This window comes from Amphiura filiformis, chromosome 5, assembly GCF_039555335.1.
Source record: "Amphiura filiformis chromosome 5, Afil_fr2py, whole genome shotgun sequence".
Taxonomy (NCBI): domain Eukaryota; kingdom Metazoa; phylum Echinodermata; class Ophiuroidea; order Amphilepidida; family Amphiuridae; genus Amphiura; species Amphiura filiformis.
The window spans coordinates 59,399,891-59,421,612 of NC_092632.1; the positions used below are offsets into that span (position 1 = coordinate 59,399,891).

At 37.5% G+C, this 21,722-nt stretch overlaps 1 protein-coding gene across 1 annotated transcript in view; it reads right to left on the minus strand.

The window, feature by feature from the left end:
• Positions 1 to 21,722, minus strand: part of LOC140153459 (nephrocystin-1-like) — a 70,385-nt gene that overhangs the window by 3,616 nt on the left and 45,047 nt on the right. Inside the window, exons 10-13 of the mRNA XM_072176216.1 lie at positions 4,224 to 4,323; positions 2,280 to 2,392; positions 1,426 to 1,499; positions 234 to 278 (exon numbers count right to left, since the gene is read on the minus strand). Coding sequence (XP_072032317.1) covers positions 234 to 278; positions 1,426 to 1,499; positions 2,280 to 2,392; positions 4,224 to 4,323 — 332 coding nt within the window. The remainder of the gene's footprint in view (positions 1 to 233; positions 279 to 1,425; positions 1,500 to 2,279; positions 2,393 to 4,223; positions 4,324 to 21,722) is intronic.

Sequence of the window (21,722 nt, forward strand, 5' to 3'; positions counted from 1 at the left end):
AAGGAATGATAAGAAAAAAAAGGTGATTTATAGTGTGCTACGCACAATGAAATACGCACGCACTGACGTCATTGCTACATCATGGTGAAAATGGTATAGCAATGTGATTGCTAATGTTAACCCCTGAGCACTACCGGATTGCTGATTGGTCCAGTTGATAATGAAAACTTCTTTTTGACCTATAGGCAGGTAGTTCTCATGGGATTAAATCAAAAAGATTTAATTACACATACCATCTCCTTCTTCTTAATTGTTCTTTTCTTCTCTATCCAGCACATCTGTTAAATTAACAAGCAAAGAAAATGATAACTAAAAGTAGCCTAAACTATTGCTCTAAATGCTCTATTAATTTAATGTCCTGGGGTTGATTTCACTAACATTTAAAGACCCATTCAGTGATCTCAGCGCAAGTGTAAAAAAATGAAAATTGTTTATAAATTGCTTAAAAGTGAAAGATAAGACATTCAAATTGTCATTTGGTATTTTTGAAATGACAAATTTGGCAAAAAAACAAAGAAAACAGCAGTACTGACGAAGTTGAAGCCCCATTCAAATACATGTAGCTAATTTAGATACTGACAGTATCTAAATTACAGATTCGGGTAAAATGTCTAATTTTGTCTTAAATACACAGCTTTCGGCTGAACCACTCACAGGCTATGTTAGCACATCTATGACAATGACAAAGATACCAAAATCTGAATTTTGATGATTTTTATGATCGTCCGAATGAGCAAATCACTGAATGGGCCTTTAAGATGCATTGTCAATCCTTTAACCAATTATAAGCCAAAACCTATCGTAACTTTTAACCTTAGATTATTAATCTCCAAATAGAGCCTGAGCCTTCTTACTAGTTCTTAGCATGCTTGCTTTCAGCTGATGCTGGGAGAGCGTTTGAACCTGGCAACCTCGCTCAACTTGTCAGCCTTACGTGCAAACTCCCTTTCATGTACGCTCACGCTATTTGCGAGTTCGCTAACGCACCCTCACTTACCACCAACCTCCATGGGCAACATGCTAGACTTCTCCGTAGTCCACTTGCCATTGTGCATACTCTTAAAACTCCGATTTAATTAATTTGTGCACAATTGATAGATTTTCACATCTGATCTTTTTAGTCACCGTACTCTCTCTGTTTGTTGGCTTCCCAAGTGGACTACTTACTTTCGATTGCGGTTAACAAGTTTAACACGGTTGTCTATGGATGAAATTGTCGGATTTATGGCCTACTAAAATGCATCTTTAAATGGATCGGGCTTGTGATTGGCCGGGCTTGTGATTGGTGACATCCTCCCAGGCTTTCACCTTTAATACACTGACAGAAATATGTGATTATTGTTCACATTATATTTGATAAGCTTTTGTTTTTGTTCAATTGTTCAATATTTATCATAAAATTTGACAAAATTCGAGCCAACTTACCCTGAGTGCATCCATGATATCTGGGAACTTTGTTGCTTTAGGAAAGTTAGCAAGGAGTGGACTATGAATCAGATCTGTATTGTAATAAAACCAAGATTAGAAAACATGTGGTTTTTGTTTTTTTAAATCAAATGTTAAAAGTTATATATCATAGGATCCACACTGTTGATGCTATGGTCTTTTAGAGGCTTTCAGTATTTTGGTTTAATGTGCTTAACACATTGGAGCCGGTATCAGATTAATTTACGGTCCATACCACACTTTTTGTGGAAGCCAATAATGTTCAAAACAAAACACAACTTGATGATCAACTTCCAGTGTCTGTACTTATACAAATTTCAACCTCACACTCAATTTGACAAAGACGTCGCACAGACTTAAAGACATATTATTACATTTGCTGAGGAGAACGCCCTCAAGAATTTTTTTAATTCTGGTTTTAACACGATTCGATTGTAATGTACTTTAGTCAATAAAGATACTCTGCAAAAATCGAGACTTTAGGTGCTGTAGTTTTGTCAAAATCCGAGATTTTGAATAAAACGATGTAACCGGTGTTTTATTATTACGATGGAAATATTAGTCAAACACGTATGCACAGTACGTACACGGGAGTAACATGCATGAGCGTTAGTAGTAAATTCCAATTTTCTATGCTTTACCTCACTTGTTCGGCTCAAAATTATAAGGGGACATATCTGATAGTAAAAGCTAACATTTTATGGAAAATAAATACTAATCTATTTTTACAGAAATGTTATAATATGGCTTTAACATCCAAAACTTCAATAAGTGTGAATTGATTTTGCTGTTGTAATGTTCATAATACAAACAAAGATATACAACTGACATACCTGTATTCTGTAGATCAATGCGATCCCTAAGTAATGCATCAGCTAACAATATGCGATAATAAGATAGGAATGGTAGATACTCTGTACTGCTTATCAAAGTCTCAGGGAGTACACTGAATAGAAAATAAAAGAAAACAAAAACAACATCTTAGTTTCAAGTTTGCTTATGAGTGTAAAGTTTACACATATGAATATAAAGAACTAGATTTCGCGGTTCTCGGGTTGTGCGGTTCTCGTAATAGGCCTATCTCTAATTGCCCAACACCCGTTACCTATATAGCTGCCCTGACCTATTAAACTACTATAATAGGCCTCGCCGTCTCTCAATGATCCAACTTGACACAACTCTGTTTTGTAGCTGTGACGCTTACTTCGTTACCATAATTTGGAAACCCATCGTTCACCTCTTCCAAGCTTTGAGTGTCCTGCTACTACGTTGGAGGACCCCGAAATTAGTATCTAGATTGGATGTAGGCCGTTACTAAAGTAATGAAATCAATCGGGAGAAATGTCAACCCAATAAGGCCTAATATTACGGGTTATAGGCCTTACCTGATTATTTTATTAACAGATTATTTTTATCATAATGTTAACCATTCTGGAGGACCTCGGGAATAGTCATGTTCTGCTGAAATAGGCCAATGCACGCGTTCCGTATTATGTGTTGAAAGTAGGCCTATTGGTCCGATGAGGTGCACCTGTAGTGTTAGTCATACTGTAGGCCTAATGCTTTCTGATGCACGCACTGCGCCTGTCGGCACTCTGCGTTGATACTACGCGATAGCGCCCTGTGAGCATGAGATTGTGCACCGCGAGAACGCGAACCGTGCGGACGCGAACGCGATAGCGCGCGGACAGAGAGACGGACGGACGGACACACCATGATTAGTATTATGATGTTCTGTACTGATCAGTTTAATTCATGGGTAAAAGTTAACTTTCTTGCCATCTACTAGATATGAACTTGGGGAACAACCTAAAAGTGTGACTCCGTCCTATAAACGAAAGTCCTTTCTTAGGAGGGAGGGGGTCAAAAAGTTTGATTACTGTTGTAAAAAAATAGTTAGAATAATGGTAAAAGTTAATCTTTTGAGATTGCAATTTTCAATATTTGAATTTTCAATATTTCATACTTAAGTTACAGGGAGGGGGAGGGAGGGAGGAGAGGGAGGGAGGGAGGAGGAGGAGGAGGAGGAGGGAAGGAAGTGGTCAGCCCATAACAATAACACTTTCATTTATAGTAAGTCATTGATCTTTTGGATTATATTAGGCAAAAAAAAAAAGAAGGTTCGTCTCAAAGCTGACGCGCGCGTTTGTAAAATCCCACGATTTGACAAAGAACAAATGCGGAAATTTTTTTTTATTTCAAAAATTTTTTTTTTTTTAGTTTTTTCAAAAAAAATCGCCGAAAATCAGACTTTTTTCTCAAAATAAAAAAAAAAAAAAAAATTGCATTTCGCATTTGTTTTTAAATTTCTCGTCAGCTTTGAGACAAACCTTTTTTTTTTTTGGCCTTATGAAACTGATCTAATTTTGTCAAAAAGTGCTCATATGTCAGAATGTCATCAAATAAACAAATTTAATTACCGTACTATTAAAGTAATATTTTTCAGATGTGCAGGGCCACAGCAGCTAAAGGGAGTATTCCATTATGCTTTGCGGTACTATAGAACTAAACATGTCATAGAAAATGTACACAAAATCCCTCACTTCGTTACTCGCTTAAATCTGGGGAGCTTATACTTTTGTTTGAAAAAGTATTGTGACACTATCCATAGCTCTCAATATCTAAGCGGCTCTTGTTTATATTTTGTATTGCTATGGAGCATGCAAATATAGGCCTACTGCAATGCATGATGGGATACTCCATACAGCTGCCATGGTGCAGGCCTATATATTTGTGATGAATACAGTTTATGTACAGTTTACATGTGACATACTTACTCTAACCAAGTTTTCTGCTCCTTGGTAGGGGTGACAAGTTTGAATTGTAACATTGGTTTCTTATTAGCACTCAACATAGATCTCAGCTTACCAGTAGAGGCTACACAAATAACAAAAATACAAATATAACATTAATTTTGGTGTAATTTATATTGGTCTTCAACTATCTGATTAAACACTGGGAACGAATGTCTATAAGTGTTGTCTACAGCGTGATACTTCTGGCAAGATGTCACAGACAATTTGCTGATGTTGATGCGTCTAATGCATTAGACGCATCAACATTGGCGTGCATGCATTATTTTATCTAATTTCTCTCCCAACAAGTAATACGCGGTCAATCATTAACCTATATTTCTTTCTGCCAAGCCTTCTCATCATGACACACCAAATACTATAATTAATAGGCCTATAACAAGGCGGTTCTCATACCACAAGTCTTGTCTGCTTTTGGGTCACCTGGAAAATAAAATAGGAAGTTCCAACCAAAATATTGATATATTGATATTAAGGGAGTGTTCCTAAATACTCTGATGGGGGTGGAAAATGTAAGCGGATCAACAAAATTTTGCCTCCCAAAACAGGGAATTATTTTTTCACATATTTTTTGTGGGACCTGGATTATCAAACCCTATGGAATAAGGAATAGCATAATTAATCTTAGCTACAACATGGTATATTTTGTTACAGTAGTTCTTCCCGATTTTTCACACAATAGGCCAGAACAGCCGTTACAGTCCTACCCCATGATCACTGATCATAGACTGTAGAGGTCTATGACTCCATGACCCACTCCATCTCTTATTCATTGGTGTTTGGACCAGACTCCCTTGAGTTAACTTGATGTTGTTATTATGTTACAAGCAGTTTTCAGCATCTGCTAGGAAATTGATGATGCCAGTGTATTAGCTACCAGGGTCGGATCCCGGAATTTTTGATAGAGGGGGCGCCTTTTGGTCAACGACGAAAAAATTGTGTTAAGGGGGTTACCCCCTCGAAAACTCAACGGGTTTGGCCCATTGTTTGCTGTTCATGGCCAAATTTGTTCATTTCTTTCATTTTTTGTATTTTTAAGTTAGGCCGACGCCTTTGCTAGAAAAAAATAGAGGGGGCGCGCGCCGGCTGTGCCCCCCCTAAATCCACCCCTGGCTACCCATCTGCTGGTCTAAAATGATGGGGAGTTTGCACCGGGGATGGGCAAAATTAATGCATTTGACAGATGCTACATTATAATTGTAGGTATTGAGAAAGGCTACTGACCTTTTTAGAAGACCAGATTTGCAAAACAAGGCCATAGCAACACATGTTTGAACTCTTTAAACCCACAATAGGGCCCTTTATTATATAAGATTATCAGCAGTTAGACCCCTTAAGAGTTCAACAAAAACACTTGCAACTTGATTCACGACGACTAGTAAACTTGTTTTACTTCAGTATTAAAAACTTGCAAATTAGGGAGTGCTGACTTCAGTGTCAATTCTTTACTACCCTCTCCTTTTACTTTATATTATGGATAATAGCGCTCTTTTGGGGACACACACCCTGGCGAAGCCAAAGAATCTTTGCCCTCCCCCTTTACACATGCACGGTTTTGAGAACCTAAATTTAAAACCTTTTGTCTTATCATACAATGCGAGTTCAGCGAGCAGGAAATTTTGCATATTTGAACTGCGTGTTCCTAATGTTTTCTTAGACCTTTTTCCGGGCGTAATAATCCCGGGTTAACAATAGGAATTCTGCCCAAAATATCTCTGCTAAAATTGCTACCCCCCTCCCTTTTAGCTTGCTAAACAAAAAATATTTGCTTCCCCTATAATTCATTACCCCGGGGGTACACATACTTATGCACCATCACTTATTTCAGTACCAGATATGGGTAAAGCTCTCAAATCAAGTATTTTAATTCTTAAAATACCAATGCATAATGCGTTTTCCCCCTCCCTCAACCAGTGGCGTTATTAGGGTTGGTAGCCCCCGGGGCAAGAAACAAAATTGGCGCCCCTACCCCCACCCGAGAATATCTTAGACGCGGACAGTGGCGTAGCTAGGAGTTGTGGAGCCCAGGGCTAAGGATACATAATGCCCCTCCCAATTGAAACAATTGCGCGCGCAAAATTTTGGACAAATAAGGCCTTCCACTAATTAATTTTGGTTACTAGAAGTTGAATATCGGTCTTAAAATGTTCTTTCAATTGATTTCGCCCAAAATGTGCGCGAAGCACACACAAATTTTGACTTTCATCGCTAGGAGGGGCGCAGAATCGACATAAATATGCTTAATTCCAACACCGAAGGGGGCTATCATTTTCTTCGGAAGGGGGTCCCAAATTTACAAAAGTCAGCGTCAATAAAATTGTGACACCCCCCCATTTCGGCAACAACAATTTTATGACACCCCACCACCAATACACCTTACTCCCTAAACAGACTAACATTGTATTGAAATCACGTCTTTTTAAATAAAATAAACAAACTATCTGTGGTCATCTTGTGACTCCCTATCTTTTGGTCATCAAAAATTTTATGACCCCCCGTATTTTTCTTTCCAAATATTTATGACCCCCCCTGTATATATTGGACCCGCCCTTATGAAGAAAATTATGGCACCCTAACTCCGTTCAATCCGTCAAAATCACCATAGATATGTGGCTTCACCTCCTGCTGCTATGGTAAGGGATGGGCACTCATAAGTCTAGGTAATTATGTCTATGGCAGGCGGCGGACAACATGATAGAGAGAGACGGCAAAACTGCTCAGCCGTCTGGCACTTTCCACACAATCGGAACACGGAAGTAAATTGGGACTGAATTTCGCCATTGCACACTGAGTGATCGGAGCCTAACCAACACGGCAAATTTAAAACCGTCACAGCCACTATCACTCAGTAATAATCAAATTTTACTGTATTTAATTGTCTTGAGACATCAGGAAAACACAACAAAGCAAAGATTTAGACTCAGCATTGCTCCAACGATCATGAGGACCATTTAATAAGAGCTTATTCTCCATTCAAGAATTTTATAGATATAAATATGATTAAGATAAATAATGATACAATTTCATAGAAATTAAGCCATAAACATAAATTGAGATATTTAACGACAGCAAGCATTTTCAAATTATTTATCTTGCAACAAATTATTTAAATACGAGTATTATTGGAAAAATGTGTATAAGCCAACCAACCATATAGAATGGACACACAAAAGTTTACTTCTGTATCACATTTAACCAAAATAATTTATGTTAAGCCAAATACAGATCTTTGGATCAACCCGAGAGGATTGGATTGGAAAACCACATTTTAAATGCAATTAAATTTAATTAATTAAATAATTAGGCATCTCCAAAAGAAGAAATAATGCCAGCCCAAATAATGAACATTTAGTATAATGCAGTTTAATTCGCCTGTCGAATGAAACATAAGATTACCCCTGTGGCTGAAATGGGTTCGCCATTTGGGCACGTGATGTTGTTATTGGTTACCATTGGTAACCGGGTCAGGAGGTCCAATCATGGGTGTGCATGCACGGGGCCTCCGGTGCCCTTTTGTTTGCTGGTTCATTCTCAATCAGGTCGTCATTCAGTACGGACTCAAAAATTTTGTTCCCATCCACCACTACCCATATGTCACGTATATAACTGTTGAAAAATAATTACATCAGCTGACAGGGCATCATGAAATTTGGGTCACGCACAAGGAGACAAGTTGACCAAATACACTAATTTCTTTATCATCATAGTAACAAGTAATATTTACTTGTCGTATCACAGATTTCCAGATACGATGTACATTGGAAGTTAAAATATAGTTATGCAAGTTCCTTGATTTCATTATCAAGGAACTTTTATGGTAGTCTTTTTGATCATTTGTATAAAAATGATCGATTTCATGTCCACAATATCATACAATATACATGTACGTCATTAATAAATTATATTTAGTTCTCCTCTTTCCCTATAGGTTTTTGCCGGCTAGAGAATTTGGCGTCGGCATTTGCCTGGAGGCCACCAAGTAATCAAAATTTGATATAATACGAAATGAGAAAGGTGTCAGCCATTTAACCTCTTGTGTTTTGTAAGTCCGCGGCTTTTCATTTTCCTCCATAGATACTCAAGACAAAGCATTCATTTCCCATTAAAAGCGCAGTAGAAAGTGGAGACAATCTACCGACAAGTCGCGTCAGGTATTGACCAGACTCCATACAAGTCTATACCAAGCGCAGTAGAAAGTGGAGACAATCTACCTACGAGATTCCTCAGGATTTGAAGAAACTCCAGACAAAGCAATCATTTCCCATTAAAAGCGCAGTAGAAAGTGGAGACAATCTACCGACAAGTCTCGTCAGGTATTGACCAGACTCCATACAAGTCCATACCAAGCGCAGTAGAAAGTGGAGACAATCTACCTACGAGATTCCTCAGGATTTGAAGAAACTCCAGACAAAGCATTCATATCCCATTAAAAGCGCAGTAGAAAGTGGAGACAATCTACCGACAAGTCTCGTCAGGTATTGACCAGACTCCATACAAGTCCATACCAAGCGCAGTAGAAAGTGGAGACAATCTACCTACGAGATTCCTCAGGATTTGAAGAAACTCCAGACAAAGCATTCATATCCCATTAAAAGCGCAGTAGAAAGTGGAGACAATCTATCGACAAGTCTCGCCAGGTATTGACCAGACTCCATACAAAGCGCAGTAGAAAGTGGAGACAATCTACAGACAAGATTCTTCAGGATTTGAAGAACCTCCATATATATCATACATATACATCATTAGCCCTCATACAGAGAGACTATACATTAGTATACAACACATTTATCTAACGTATCTAAAGCGTAGAGCTGGAGTAATTTGACAAAATTTTATTGAAGCATCTATGACATTTTTGCCTTAACTGAAATACCCTTCCCAACAATAGGAGGGAGGGTGGGATTTTTTGGTCCTGCCTGATCGAATGGAGAAATGCAAGTGCATCACAAGAAAAGTATGGCCACAACAAAGGAATGGAAAAAAGAACGGAAGACCTGATTGGTTGAATACCACTAAAGTGACAACTGAGTGGTCAAAAATTGGTCTTGTATAACAATATTGTTATACAATAACAACCTTAAACTATGATCTGAATCAATAGCTTGAAAGCTTGAAGGTAGGCCAGAAACTCTGAAGTGGGCTTGAGTGGATTCAAGTGGAAAAATGAGGGGATAAGCCTCTGCACCCAGATACACATGATTGCCCAAGAGCCCCTGATGCTAAGACAATCTAGTTTTTAAAAGATTTGCAACTTTTAAAAACATAATTAATTTGAAGGTTAGTTTTGTGGGGTTCATTATCGAACCCCAACAGTTATAGCTTGTATTAATATTATTTATAAGCTTAGGCCTACTTGTTTGTGATATTTTAAGCATTTTTAAATTTCAAAATAATCCCATTCAATTAAACGGCTGACAAAGGAAATTTACTGAATTTAAAGAATGCACGGCGCTCACTATCTGGTCTATGGGTTATTAATTTGTAGGAGGCCCTCTATTGGCTGCCAATTCAACTCAAATTACAAGAGGGCACACCATGTATACTGGAAGCTATGCTTTTCATTTCAATTTGTAATAATTGTGACATCAAGAAAGAGTTTGCAAGATATCAAATTGTACCTTATGAATGATGAAATAAAAACAAAGTCATGAAAATAATTAAACAAAACACAAAATGTCTGTTCCTTGAGGAAGGAATGTAGTAACACCAATGAATCTATATTCATATGATACTATCAATACAATACTGTTGCTAATATCTTGATATATAACAACAAATGCATTATACAATATAATCACATTAATTTTAAAATATTTGAGAGCCAAGCCCAGAATATGGCTAGGCTATTTATGATAATGATAGATGTCTCAAATTTACAAAAAGTCAGCATCAATAAAATTGTGACACCCCCCCCCCTCCATTTCGGAACAACAATTTTATGACACCTCACCACCAATACACCTTACTCCCTAAAACAGACTAACATTGTATTGAAATCAGTCTTTTTGAATAAAATAAACACACTATCTGTGGTCATCTTGTGACTCCCTATCTTTTGGTCATCAAAAATTTTATGACCCCCCTTATTTTTCTTTCCAAATATTTATGACCCCCCCCCCCCGTATATATGGGACCCACCCTTATGAAGAAAATTATGGCACCCTAACTCTGTTCAATCCGTCAAAATCACCATAGATATGTGGCTTCACCTCCTGCTGCTATGGTAAGGGATGGGCACTCATAAGTCTAGGTGATTATGTCTATGGCAGGCGGCGGATGACATGATAGAGACAGACGGCAAAACTGCTCAGCCGTCTATGACGTGCGATCGCTGCCATAAATAGACAAATTGACATATGTCAATTTCGCTGAAAGAAATTGACATATGTTGATTTTGTCCAATAGGAGAACTTGTAATCGCCATAAGTAAGCTAATTTACATAAAATCGACATATGTCATTTCCAAGGGTGGAAATTGACATATGTCTATTATTTAAAACCACTTGTGCTGTTTGCATCAATTTTATGTTGTGTAATTGGCTGCGTGACTGCTTCCCTATACCTGATGGTTAACATTTGTCTCAATCATTTTGAGGTATAAATCGACATATGTCAATTTCAAGACATGTGATTGGTTGCAGAAAAGAATACTCCCAAAACGACATCCAATGCGCCCAACAGAAGTTGATGCATAATGCTACGAGCTGTCGATATACGTACGTTGACCGCTTTTAATTTTGGCCTACCCAAAAATCTTTGCCACCCATATAAATCCCTCCCCCTCCAAGTACACATCATTATTGTACCACCCCAAGACCTGCACAGGAAATAAGCTTCCATCCATGTAGACTCTTACACTATGTACATGTTATGTCGTACATTGTATTTTTAAAAAACAAGTCTTCTTATTTAAGCCATTTACTTTCTAACAATACCAGCTAATACTCAATATTGAAACGATAATAATTTACTCATTTTAGAACGGAATAGACGTTGAAATAGTTGTAGAATAATATAAGAAAATGTAACAAGCGACCGGTTGTATTAACATACAATGATTGATGAGGGTCATGAACCGTGATAGAGCTCGCTTCAGTACTCGAGGTGTATTTTTGGTGCATTCAAATAAAGCAGTGATTTGGAAATCGACATATGTCAATTTCTAAATTGGCATATGTCGATTACATTTTGAATTTTTCTGGCGGTAATTTCAGCCAATGAGACGGAAGGCCGGTTGCAGCAACCAATAAACAGTAATAAATTCGACACTAGTTTTCAAATAATAAGCATATGGCGATTTCTGCAAGGTAATTGGCATATGTACATTTTACGTAAATTAGCTTACTTATGTCGATTACAAGTTCTGCTATTGGATGAAATCAACATATGTCGATTTCACTGAAAGAAATTGACATATGTCAATTTGTCCATTTATGGCAGCGATCGCACGTCATAGCCGTCTGGCACTTTCCACACAATCGGAACACGGAAGTAAATTGGGACTGAATTTCGCCATTCAATTTGCACACAGTTTGCTCCTGGGACGGGCAAAATTAATGCCTTTGACAGATGCTATATTATAAATTGTATGTTTTGAGATGCTATTGACCTTTTTAGTAGACCCAATTTGTAGAACAAGGCCATATCAGCACATATTTGAACTCTTTGAACCCCCAATGGGCTATAGATGTCTGGTAAATGTTTTAGAGGTCAAATTAGGACAGGCAATTTCATTCAAATGACGGGCAACCCTCAATTTCTAGCTATGACCCTGTTTGCACACTGAGTGATCGGAGCCTAACCAACACGGTGAATTTAAAACCGTCACAGCGACTATTACCCAGTAATAATCAAATTTTACTGTATTTAAGGCAGCTCTGTACTCTCAGACATGCATGTAGTAAAAGTGCCATAACTTTGTAATTATTCATGCAAGTCATATAAAAGTATACATTTTTATAAAGGCAATACATCAATGAATCTTAATATAAATACAGATTTGGTGTAAAAACAACAATTATGAAGAAAATCACAAAAAAGTGAGTTTTTGGCAATTTTTGTTCGACCATATAAGGCATCAAAATGAACTTTTAAAAATTCACAAACGCCTATTTGCATAAAATGATGCCCAAAATCGGAAATAGACCAAAATATAAAAAAATGAGAAAACCGTTTCTTAAGTCGATCATGCTTTTTATGATGAGCATAATTGCTTACCTATAGATGCTGTATTTATTGAGTTATCGTGTACCTAAATCGTCATTTTACCGAGAAAATGAACATTGAAATAAATGCCGTTGAAGTTTAAAGTGGTCACATTTTACACTTTGATCGAAGCTCACAGGAGAATGCGGCAGTTCTTGTTTTTCTACCTTACATTACGTGAACATCGGGTAAATCCACAGCCCCTTGAGAAGTTTGGGCGAAATCTATTCATATCTTGATGTTTAAATCGGGGCAAAGAACTTGAAAAAATTCACATTTTATCAGCTAAAACGGAGCCATTTGACCGCTAGGTTTTTATGAAATCAGTGCTTCTGTGGTGCTTCCATAAGATGCGCCGCGCATGCAGATATAAAGCGTTGCGTTAACAAATTGTGCGTCTACAAAACGTGATGCGTTGTTGTGCGCGTATACCCTGATGGTACAACAAAGATTTTCTTTCCTTTTAAATTGCGGAAACAAGTGAAATACAGGGCTGTCAACTCTCACGCATTGGCCGTGAGTCTCACGCATTGGGTCACTTTCTCACGGTCTCACGCCAAGGTAGTATAATCTCACGCCTAGGTAGTAAATCTCACGCAAAAGGCTGGAAAATGAGTAAAATCTCACGCATCGTCATGAATAATTTGTTGCTCCTAACCCCCCCACCCGCTTTTCACATTCCCGGGCACCGTGGCTCAAAAAATCATGGTACAAAATGAACATTGGAGTCGGCAAATCCCGGTACGCCTCTGTCTCACGCCAAACAATTCCAAAAAGTTGACAGCCGTGGTGAAATAGTGAAATAAAATCCATAAAATAGAGCAGTTGGAGTTAACAAATCTGGATTTTCTTTCCTTGTATTTATAAAACACATAACAAAGTAAATACATTTCAAAAAAGCTCAATTTCGCAAAAGAAACAATGTCTAGAGTACACAGCCACGTTAATTAATTTGAAAGTTACACCCCCCAGCTAGGTATTATCGGGGGTATTATAATCGTTCGGTTTGTTCTTCCGCTGGCAACAAACCATTGTAATCTTCTGTGTTGGTCTTCCGCTGGCAACAAGAAATTGCACATGTTCTTTTGCTCATCTATCTGGGCACAGTTCTTGAACCCCAATATATTTGTATATTCATTGAATAACCTTTGACAATAATGGGTACAAAAAACTCATACCCTGTTCTCAAAATGCAATTATCATCTGTTCGTCATCCAAGCCCAGGGAATGTGTGTATGAGAGGATTGATGACTAATATGATTTTGGAAGGGCTCAGTGGGAATTGAAAGGTTATTGCAAAAAACTTAAATAATAGTGACAGTGATTGGTGTACACTCTAAATTAGAAAGACTTAAAATCTTAGTTGAGACTTGTAAATTTTTGGCCCCCACATATACGAGGGGCAGTCAGTATGTTTTAAGAGTTGACTCGTGACGTCATTTGTGGATCGTTTTCATGGCATTTCTCAATGATTACATAAACACTGTACCTTTGTCTTTCAAACAACACATGTAAAAATTATATCACACACATGATTACGTAACAGCATTAGCATAAAATCAATGGTCTAGAGTCACCTGGTGAAATTGAGTCGTTTTTGTTAAGGGAAATAAGAGGCCGAAATGAGGTATTGTTGTATTTTCTATATTTTCTCGGGAATTAAAGAATGGAAAATGCTGCCTTTTGGAACAGTAATAGAACACAACCTACCAGTTCATTAAACCATGTTTGTTGGGCTGTAAACGTTTTAGTTTATTTAAAATGCGTGGTCAAATATGTCTTATTTTTGACAAAAACAAGGCTTTTCTTTCTTTAAAAATCTTGATATTGCCAAATATAGCAAACGTGGAAATTTAAATTTTTTTACCAGTTCTGTTGACTAATCTCTAAACATTTAAACGGGAGTCTCCCTAGAAAATATTTGAATCCGTGATTAAAATATAACTGTTATTCTACCATTGTTACATTTATACAAAAAGTAGTGGTACAAAGAGAGAGACCATCGTTTGAATGAGAAATTAATTTTTTAAACTTTTCTGTTCATTTCAGGTTGAGATCATCCATAAAAATTCATATGAATATTTAAATTACAATTTTCATAGCATTTTGTAATATTTTAGGCCCTATTTACATGGAATTTTGCAATTTTCGTGCATTTCCACCATGTTGTATCGGTCATCCCACCTACGCATGCGCAGCTTGTTGTTTGATTTGCACCAGTTATCATAGCACTGAGTACCAGCTCTCACACGTGACCAGTCATTATATTTTAGTATGTTTAATTTTGGAGATAATTGATGTCATTTGTAATAACTGCTTTTTCATTTTCGCCATTTTTGCAGAATAATTTCGCTTCCATTCAAGCCCTAAAGTTGTTGAAGTTTCCAGACGTCCCATTTCCACCAAAGTTTAATGACAAGTCTCATATTTTACCAAATGCAAACTGAGGACCTACTGTTTATTCCTGCCCAAAACTAGCCATATGCACCTTGTACTTCTGCTGTTCTCGGACATTGTAAACACGTGTATTTTCTGTAATTTAAAAGGCCCGCCTTTTTTTGCGTGATTTGGCAGTGTCCCTAGACTATTGATTTTATGCTAATGCTGTTACGTAATCATGTGTATGATATAATTTTTACATGTGTTGTATGAAAGACAAAGGTACAGTGTTTATGTAATCATTGAGAAATGCCATGAAAACAATCCATAAATGACGTCACGAGACAACTCTTAAAACATACTGACTGCCCCTCGTATGTGGGGCTTATGTTATCATCCAGATGGCTGTTTGTTTGTTCCCTTGTTTGTTTCTTTGTTTGTTTGTTTGTTTGTCCGGGCGGAAGCAAATTCATTAATCCACTCTCCAGCTTAAACGCTATCACCGATCAACTTCATTATTATGTTTTCAGGGTTATTAAGAGTTAAGAAAACCTAATAATGATAATATTGGATGGCTTATTTCGCATGATACCATACCATATCGGATTCGTCATACAAATATCGAACTCGCCGTTGGCTCGTCCGATATTTTTATGACTCATCCGATATGTTATGGTATCATGCTCAGCCATCCAATATTATATCAAACTTGGTACGGAGGTAGGGTATGGTGGCCTCATGTGCTGTATAGTTTTGTGTCGCATTATTTGCATATTTATGAGTATTAATGAGCTCATTAGCATATTTTGCCTACATTGTCGTTAATCCACTCTGCAGCTTAAATGCAACCACCGATTAACTTCAAACTTGCTACGGTGATAGTCTATGGTGGCCTCACGTGCTGTATACTTTTGTGTCATGTTATTTGCATATTTATGAATATTAATGAGCTTATTTGCATATTTGGCCTACATTGTCATTAATCCACTCTGCAGCTTTAACACAATCACCGATCAACTTCAAACTTGGTACAGTGATAGGATATGGTGGCCTGATGTTCTGAATAGTTTTGTGTCATTTTATTTGCATATTTATGAATATTAATGAGCTCATTTGCATATTGTGCCTTCATTTCCATTAATCCACTCTCCAGCTTAAACGCAATCACCTATCAACTTCATTATTATGTTTTCAGGGTTATTAGGAGTTAAGAAAACCTAATAATGATAATATTGGATGGCTTATTTCGCATGATACCATAACATATCGGATTCGTCATACAAATATCGAACTCGCCGCTGGCTTGTCCGATATTTTTATGACTCATCCGATATGTTATGGTATCATGCTCAACCATCCAATATTATATCAAACTTGGTATTGTGATAGTATATGGTGGCCTCATGTGGTGTAGGCTTATAGTTTTGTGGGGGCCACCATTTTACGGACCGCGTAATTCTAGTTACGTCTTTAAAGGAAATCTGTACCATAAAATAAATCAATGGCTATATAGTTGCAGTAATAATAAAAACGACAAACAGTAAAAGTCCCAAGCTTACGAGGGGGTATCAAAAAGTTTTAGAAATTGCCCAGAAGTGAAAGAGCTATATCAATGAAATTTTGTCAGTGCAATCACTGGTCCTTATGTACACTATGGTGCAAAAATGGTCTCATAAGTATGTTTACTTTTTTTTACAGGAGCTAGATGTCACTACCTGTCTATGTAACCGCATAACCAGCAAAATGGAGAAAATTGAGGCGTGCAGCATGATTAAGTTCCATTTAAAGGGTTAGAGTGCCCAGAAAATCTGTAATGAAATGAAAATTCCTTTTCCAAAAAGCGACAGAGACATATCACAATCACCACCAAAGATAACTTTCATTTCATCATCAATTTTCTAGGCACTGCAACCATTCAAAAGCAGGATCTTAATAATGCTGCTTGCCTCAATTTTCTCAATCTTGCAGTTCATGCGCAGTAACTGGGGCAGCAGGTTATTGGCATCTAGTGCCACCTGTAAAAAAAGTAAACATACTTACGAGACAATTTTTGGACCATAGTGTACATAAGGACCAGTGATTACACTGACAAAATTTCATTGATATAGCTCTTTAACTTCTGGGCGATTTCTAAAACTTTTTGATACCCCCTCGTATATACGTACAAATAAAGGAGAAATTCTTAATTCCTTACGACGATCAACGGTCATTTTGCAATCCATGGTGGCGGCCATATTGATACCCGATGTATTTTTTATTACGCTGTAACGGTACCCCGATATTGAAACCGTGCCACAAGCCTCGTCCCTCGTGAACTTTGGTGACACGGCGAATACTACCAAAGTTCAGATTCAACATTCGTTCAAAAAAAACGCGACAATTTTTACCCATAAAACTACAGAAGAACATAAAAAAATGTATTTTAAGTAATATTTATGATCAACAATGTCTTTTGAGAACGAAAAGTAAAAATAGCACTAAAACCAAAATTCGCAGTGGGGTCGCGAATGCCATAGCAACACCTTGCTCGCCGTGGGTCTGTGTGAAAGGTTACGCTACTGCTTGTGGCAGAAATGATTCGCAAGCAGCTTCCATGAATCGCAGTAACGAAGGATTAAAAGTGCTTTTTCTTTGTTAGGAATATTCGAAATTCATATAGACCGTCTGGTATGTTTAATTTAGGGGTATATAACTATATTAGCCATTGATTAGTTTATGGTACAGATTTCCTTTAAGATTTATTTTACGCGGGGTTTGATTTAAATTTTACTTTTGGGATCAGGAAAAGAAAATCTTTTTTAAAATCTTTTTTAAGACTTAAACATTAAACCAATCACAACGCGATGGTGCGTTTTCCTGGACTGCTCAGCCGCCATCTTTCTTTTGCGATTTCGTGTGGTGGCGAGCGAATGAAGTGATATGGACGAATTTGTTTTGCAGCATGGCATCCCAAATGGTAATTGACAATGTCAGTGACTATATCTTCCATGAAAAAGCTTACATTGTTACATTTGCTCTTTGTAGATTTAAACTTTAAATCTGAAAGGTTTTTTTTAAATCCCTGTGGGACTGAAATTTATAAAACTTTGTAAAGACTTATTTTAATCCTATATTGATTGGTCCCTAACTAAGTTTTGAAAGTAAGTTTTGGACATTCACCTACCAGAGTGCCCTATTTTATGTTCTCTGTACAGAAAATATGTCCGTTTACAACCATTATTTAAATAAATTATACCAGATATAGTACACTCTTTGATTTAACAAATAAAGAAAGCAATAGGGGCATGACACCAGTTCATCGACCCATTATGCCTTTAGTGGGTCACTACTGCTCTGATGGAAGACAATATAAATTTAAAAAAAAAGGAACAAATTTATGGTCCCCAAGAATTGTCTGGTCAATTATCCTTTTTATGATTGAAAGAAAAACACCACATTTGATAAACTCCTGTGATAATGTACCACAGAAAACCATTCAAAAGAGATGGGATGTCCCGTACATGACACCCCGGATAAAAAAGCTCATTCGTAAAAAGAAACGTGTCTATAATACCCTCAAAGTATATGACACCAGCCAAAACAAAGAAAAGTTTAAAGATCTTAGGAAAACTGTTCAGAAAGAGTTGCAACATGCAAAGAATGAATACCTAATGGGCCTTCTTACAGAAGATAGTAATGGAAGTACATCTTGCCCACAGGTTGGTAAAAGATTTTGGCAATACACAAAATCATTGAGGCAGAACAACAGTGGGGTAGGAACACTGTTAGTTGATGGGAAGGAATTTTCTGATGGCAAAGGGAAAGGGGAAGCTTTGAGTAGTCAATATAGTAGTGTTTTCACAGATGAAGATTTGTCTCATTTTCCTATTAATGAAAGGCAATCTCTTCCCAGAAATTGGGGATATAATCATTGATACTGAAGGTGTAAAAGATCTTCTTCAAGAGATAAATTCCAAAAAGGCCTGCGGCCCTGATGGTGTTCCCTCGCGAATCTTAAAAGATCTGAACGAAGAACTTGCACCCGTTATAACGTACATCTTCACACAGTCAATCCAAACAGGAACACTGCCCCGTGACTGGCTCACTGCGAATATCACTGCCATATTCAAGAAAGGCAACAAATGTGATCCCGCCAACTATAGACCGGTTTCGCTAACATCTGTTACAAGTAAATTACTTGAACACATATTATTCCGTCACATAATGGACCATCTTTAAAAACACAGCATTTTATCAAATTTTCAGCACGGTTTTCGCTCCCAACACTCCTGCGAATCTCAGCTCATAGTAACAGTAGAAGATCTGACTAGAAACCTCATTCAAACCTGGACAGTGGGCTACAAACAGACACACTCATACTCGACTTTCAAAAAGCGTTCGATACTGTCCCCCATCAACGACTGATCCGGAAATTGGAATTTTATGGTATAAAAGGACCCATCTTGGATTGGATAGAATGCTGGTTAACATCTAGAACCCAGCAGGTCGTCGTTGAGGGGAAGACATCTGAACCAGTTCATGTAAAATCTGGAGTTCCCCAGGGAACAGTATTGGGGCTACTCATGTTTTTAATATATATTAACGACATTGCCGACAGTATTCACAGTGAAACACAAATAAGACTATTTGCTGATGATTGCCTACTCTACCGAGTTATTAAGTCACCAATGGATACCGATACTCTTCAGTCTGACCTAAATACCTTGGTGGAGTGGGCAAACATGTGGCAAATGTCTTTCAACACAATGAAATGTAAAACTTTAAGAGTCACTACCAAGAAAAATCCGATTATGCATACCTACAAGATGGCATCTGATCAACTGGAATCCGTTTCACACCATCCGTATCTTGGAGTTGAATTGACATACAATATGAAATGGTCTCATCACATAAATAATATCACAGCAAAAGCAAACCGAGCATTGTGGTTCCTCCGCAGAAATCTATGGAGATGTCCAGTAGCAGTAAAACAACAGATGTATTTTGCTCTGGTCAGACCCTTGCTTGAATATGTGTGCTCCGTTTGGGACCCCCATACAGCATCGGATACTCATAAAATCGAGATGGTCCAACGTAGAGCCGCAAGGTTTGTTACCAGAAATTACAAAAAATCACCAGGTACAATGACAAACATACTGCACCAACTTGAATGGCCCACACTTGAACAAAGAAGACTGGAATCACGATTAACCTTTATGTTTAAAATCAAACAAGATCTCATTGCCATTCCCATACCGGATTATGTTCAGAATCAGACAGTATCCCAAACCTGCCAATATCATCCAGCCAAGTTCAGAGTCATGGGACCCAAAAGCAATGCTTACAAATTCAGTTTTTACCCACGCACCATTCTAGACTGGAATTCATTGCCAACTTCACTTCTCAATATTCAAAATATTAATGGTTTCAAAAATGCACTTGTAGATCTAAGGGTGTAGAGTAAGGTAATTTAAGATTGTAGTTTTTGTAGTGTAGTATTTGTTTTTCATCCAGTGCCATGTTATTTCTCAGCCTGATATTGCTTCGCCAACTTTACTGAGTATTTGTATAGAAATAGAAATAAGAACGGGGTCACCAGTGAAATTGGTTTTGAAATAGAAACCAGATTTTGAACCATATAAGTATATAGTATGCTGTATGCTGTTCAAGTCTCAGTATAGATGTAATCCCTAATCTGAAATGTTTTGAGTAAGGGGTTCACAATTTTTGAGCATTTGCTTTTATAACTGTTTACATATTTAGTTGATGTAAACTTTGTATTTTCTGTGTTTTGTCATCTTGAATGTGCAACAAACAAGGTAAGAAAATTATATCGATTTCATTGTAATTCTAATATTGGGTGGATGACTTAAATATATAGATCCAGGCCAGTACGCAGGATTTTTTTGGGGGTGCTGATTTTGAAAAAGTGGACCTTTTTTCCAGGGGGGGATTTTGTAAAAAGTGGACTTTTCCTCAAAAATTTGGACCTTTTTTGGCAAAAAAAAGCATAAAAATTATTATATTTTGGGACTTTTTGTATACTTTTGCACATTTGGGGGAGGGGGGGTGCGACCGCACCCCCCCTGCGTACGGGCCTGATTAGATCAATACATGTCGATGTTCATAAATATGTCAATTCAACAATTTAAAATGAGTGGCTGTAAGTCCAACCATCATAATGTGTGCACCTTTTTACATTTTGTGGTTTAGATATAAAAATGTTTTAATGAATGCAGCTCCATTTCATATTCTGCTGTATGTATTGTACTGTAATTATTTCAACATTGCTCTGTACACTAGGTTTTTACCTATAGCTGGGGGTTTACAACCCCCGAGCTAGGTCCTGTTTTTCTATCCGATTCTTCTTTACCTAGCTGGGGGGTTTACAACCCCCCGAACTAGGTCCTGTTTTTCTATCCGTTCTTTCTTAGTCCAGCCGAGCGGCGGCTGGACTCCTGTTTTTCAGCGGTTTCTTCTTCTTACCTAGAGCTAGGTACTGTTTTGCTATCCGATCTTTACCTAGCTGGGGGTTTTTCAACCCCCCGAGCTAGGTCCTGTTTTTCTATCCGTTCTTTCTTTACCTAGCTGGGGGGTTTACACCCCCAGCTAGGTACTCTATTGCTATCCGATTCCGCTTCTTTCTTCCAACAAAACTTCAAAATGCTTCTCCTCCTACATGTTACGCCCTACAATTACGTAACTTTGACGCATGTATCGGCTATATCCAGTACCCATAGGGTGTAAACGAAATTGGGGTCAAAGGTCATTAAAGGGGCATTTCTGGTATATAACCAAATACCTTCAAAATGCTTATGCAACATATTATATAGCACAATGACGTCACTTGCACATATGCATCAGCTTTACCCAGTGCCTCTAACTTGTACACATATTTGG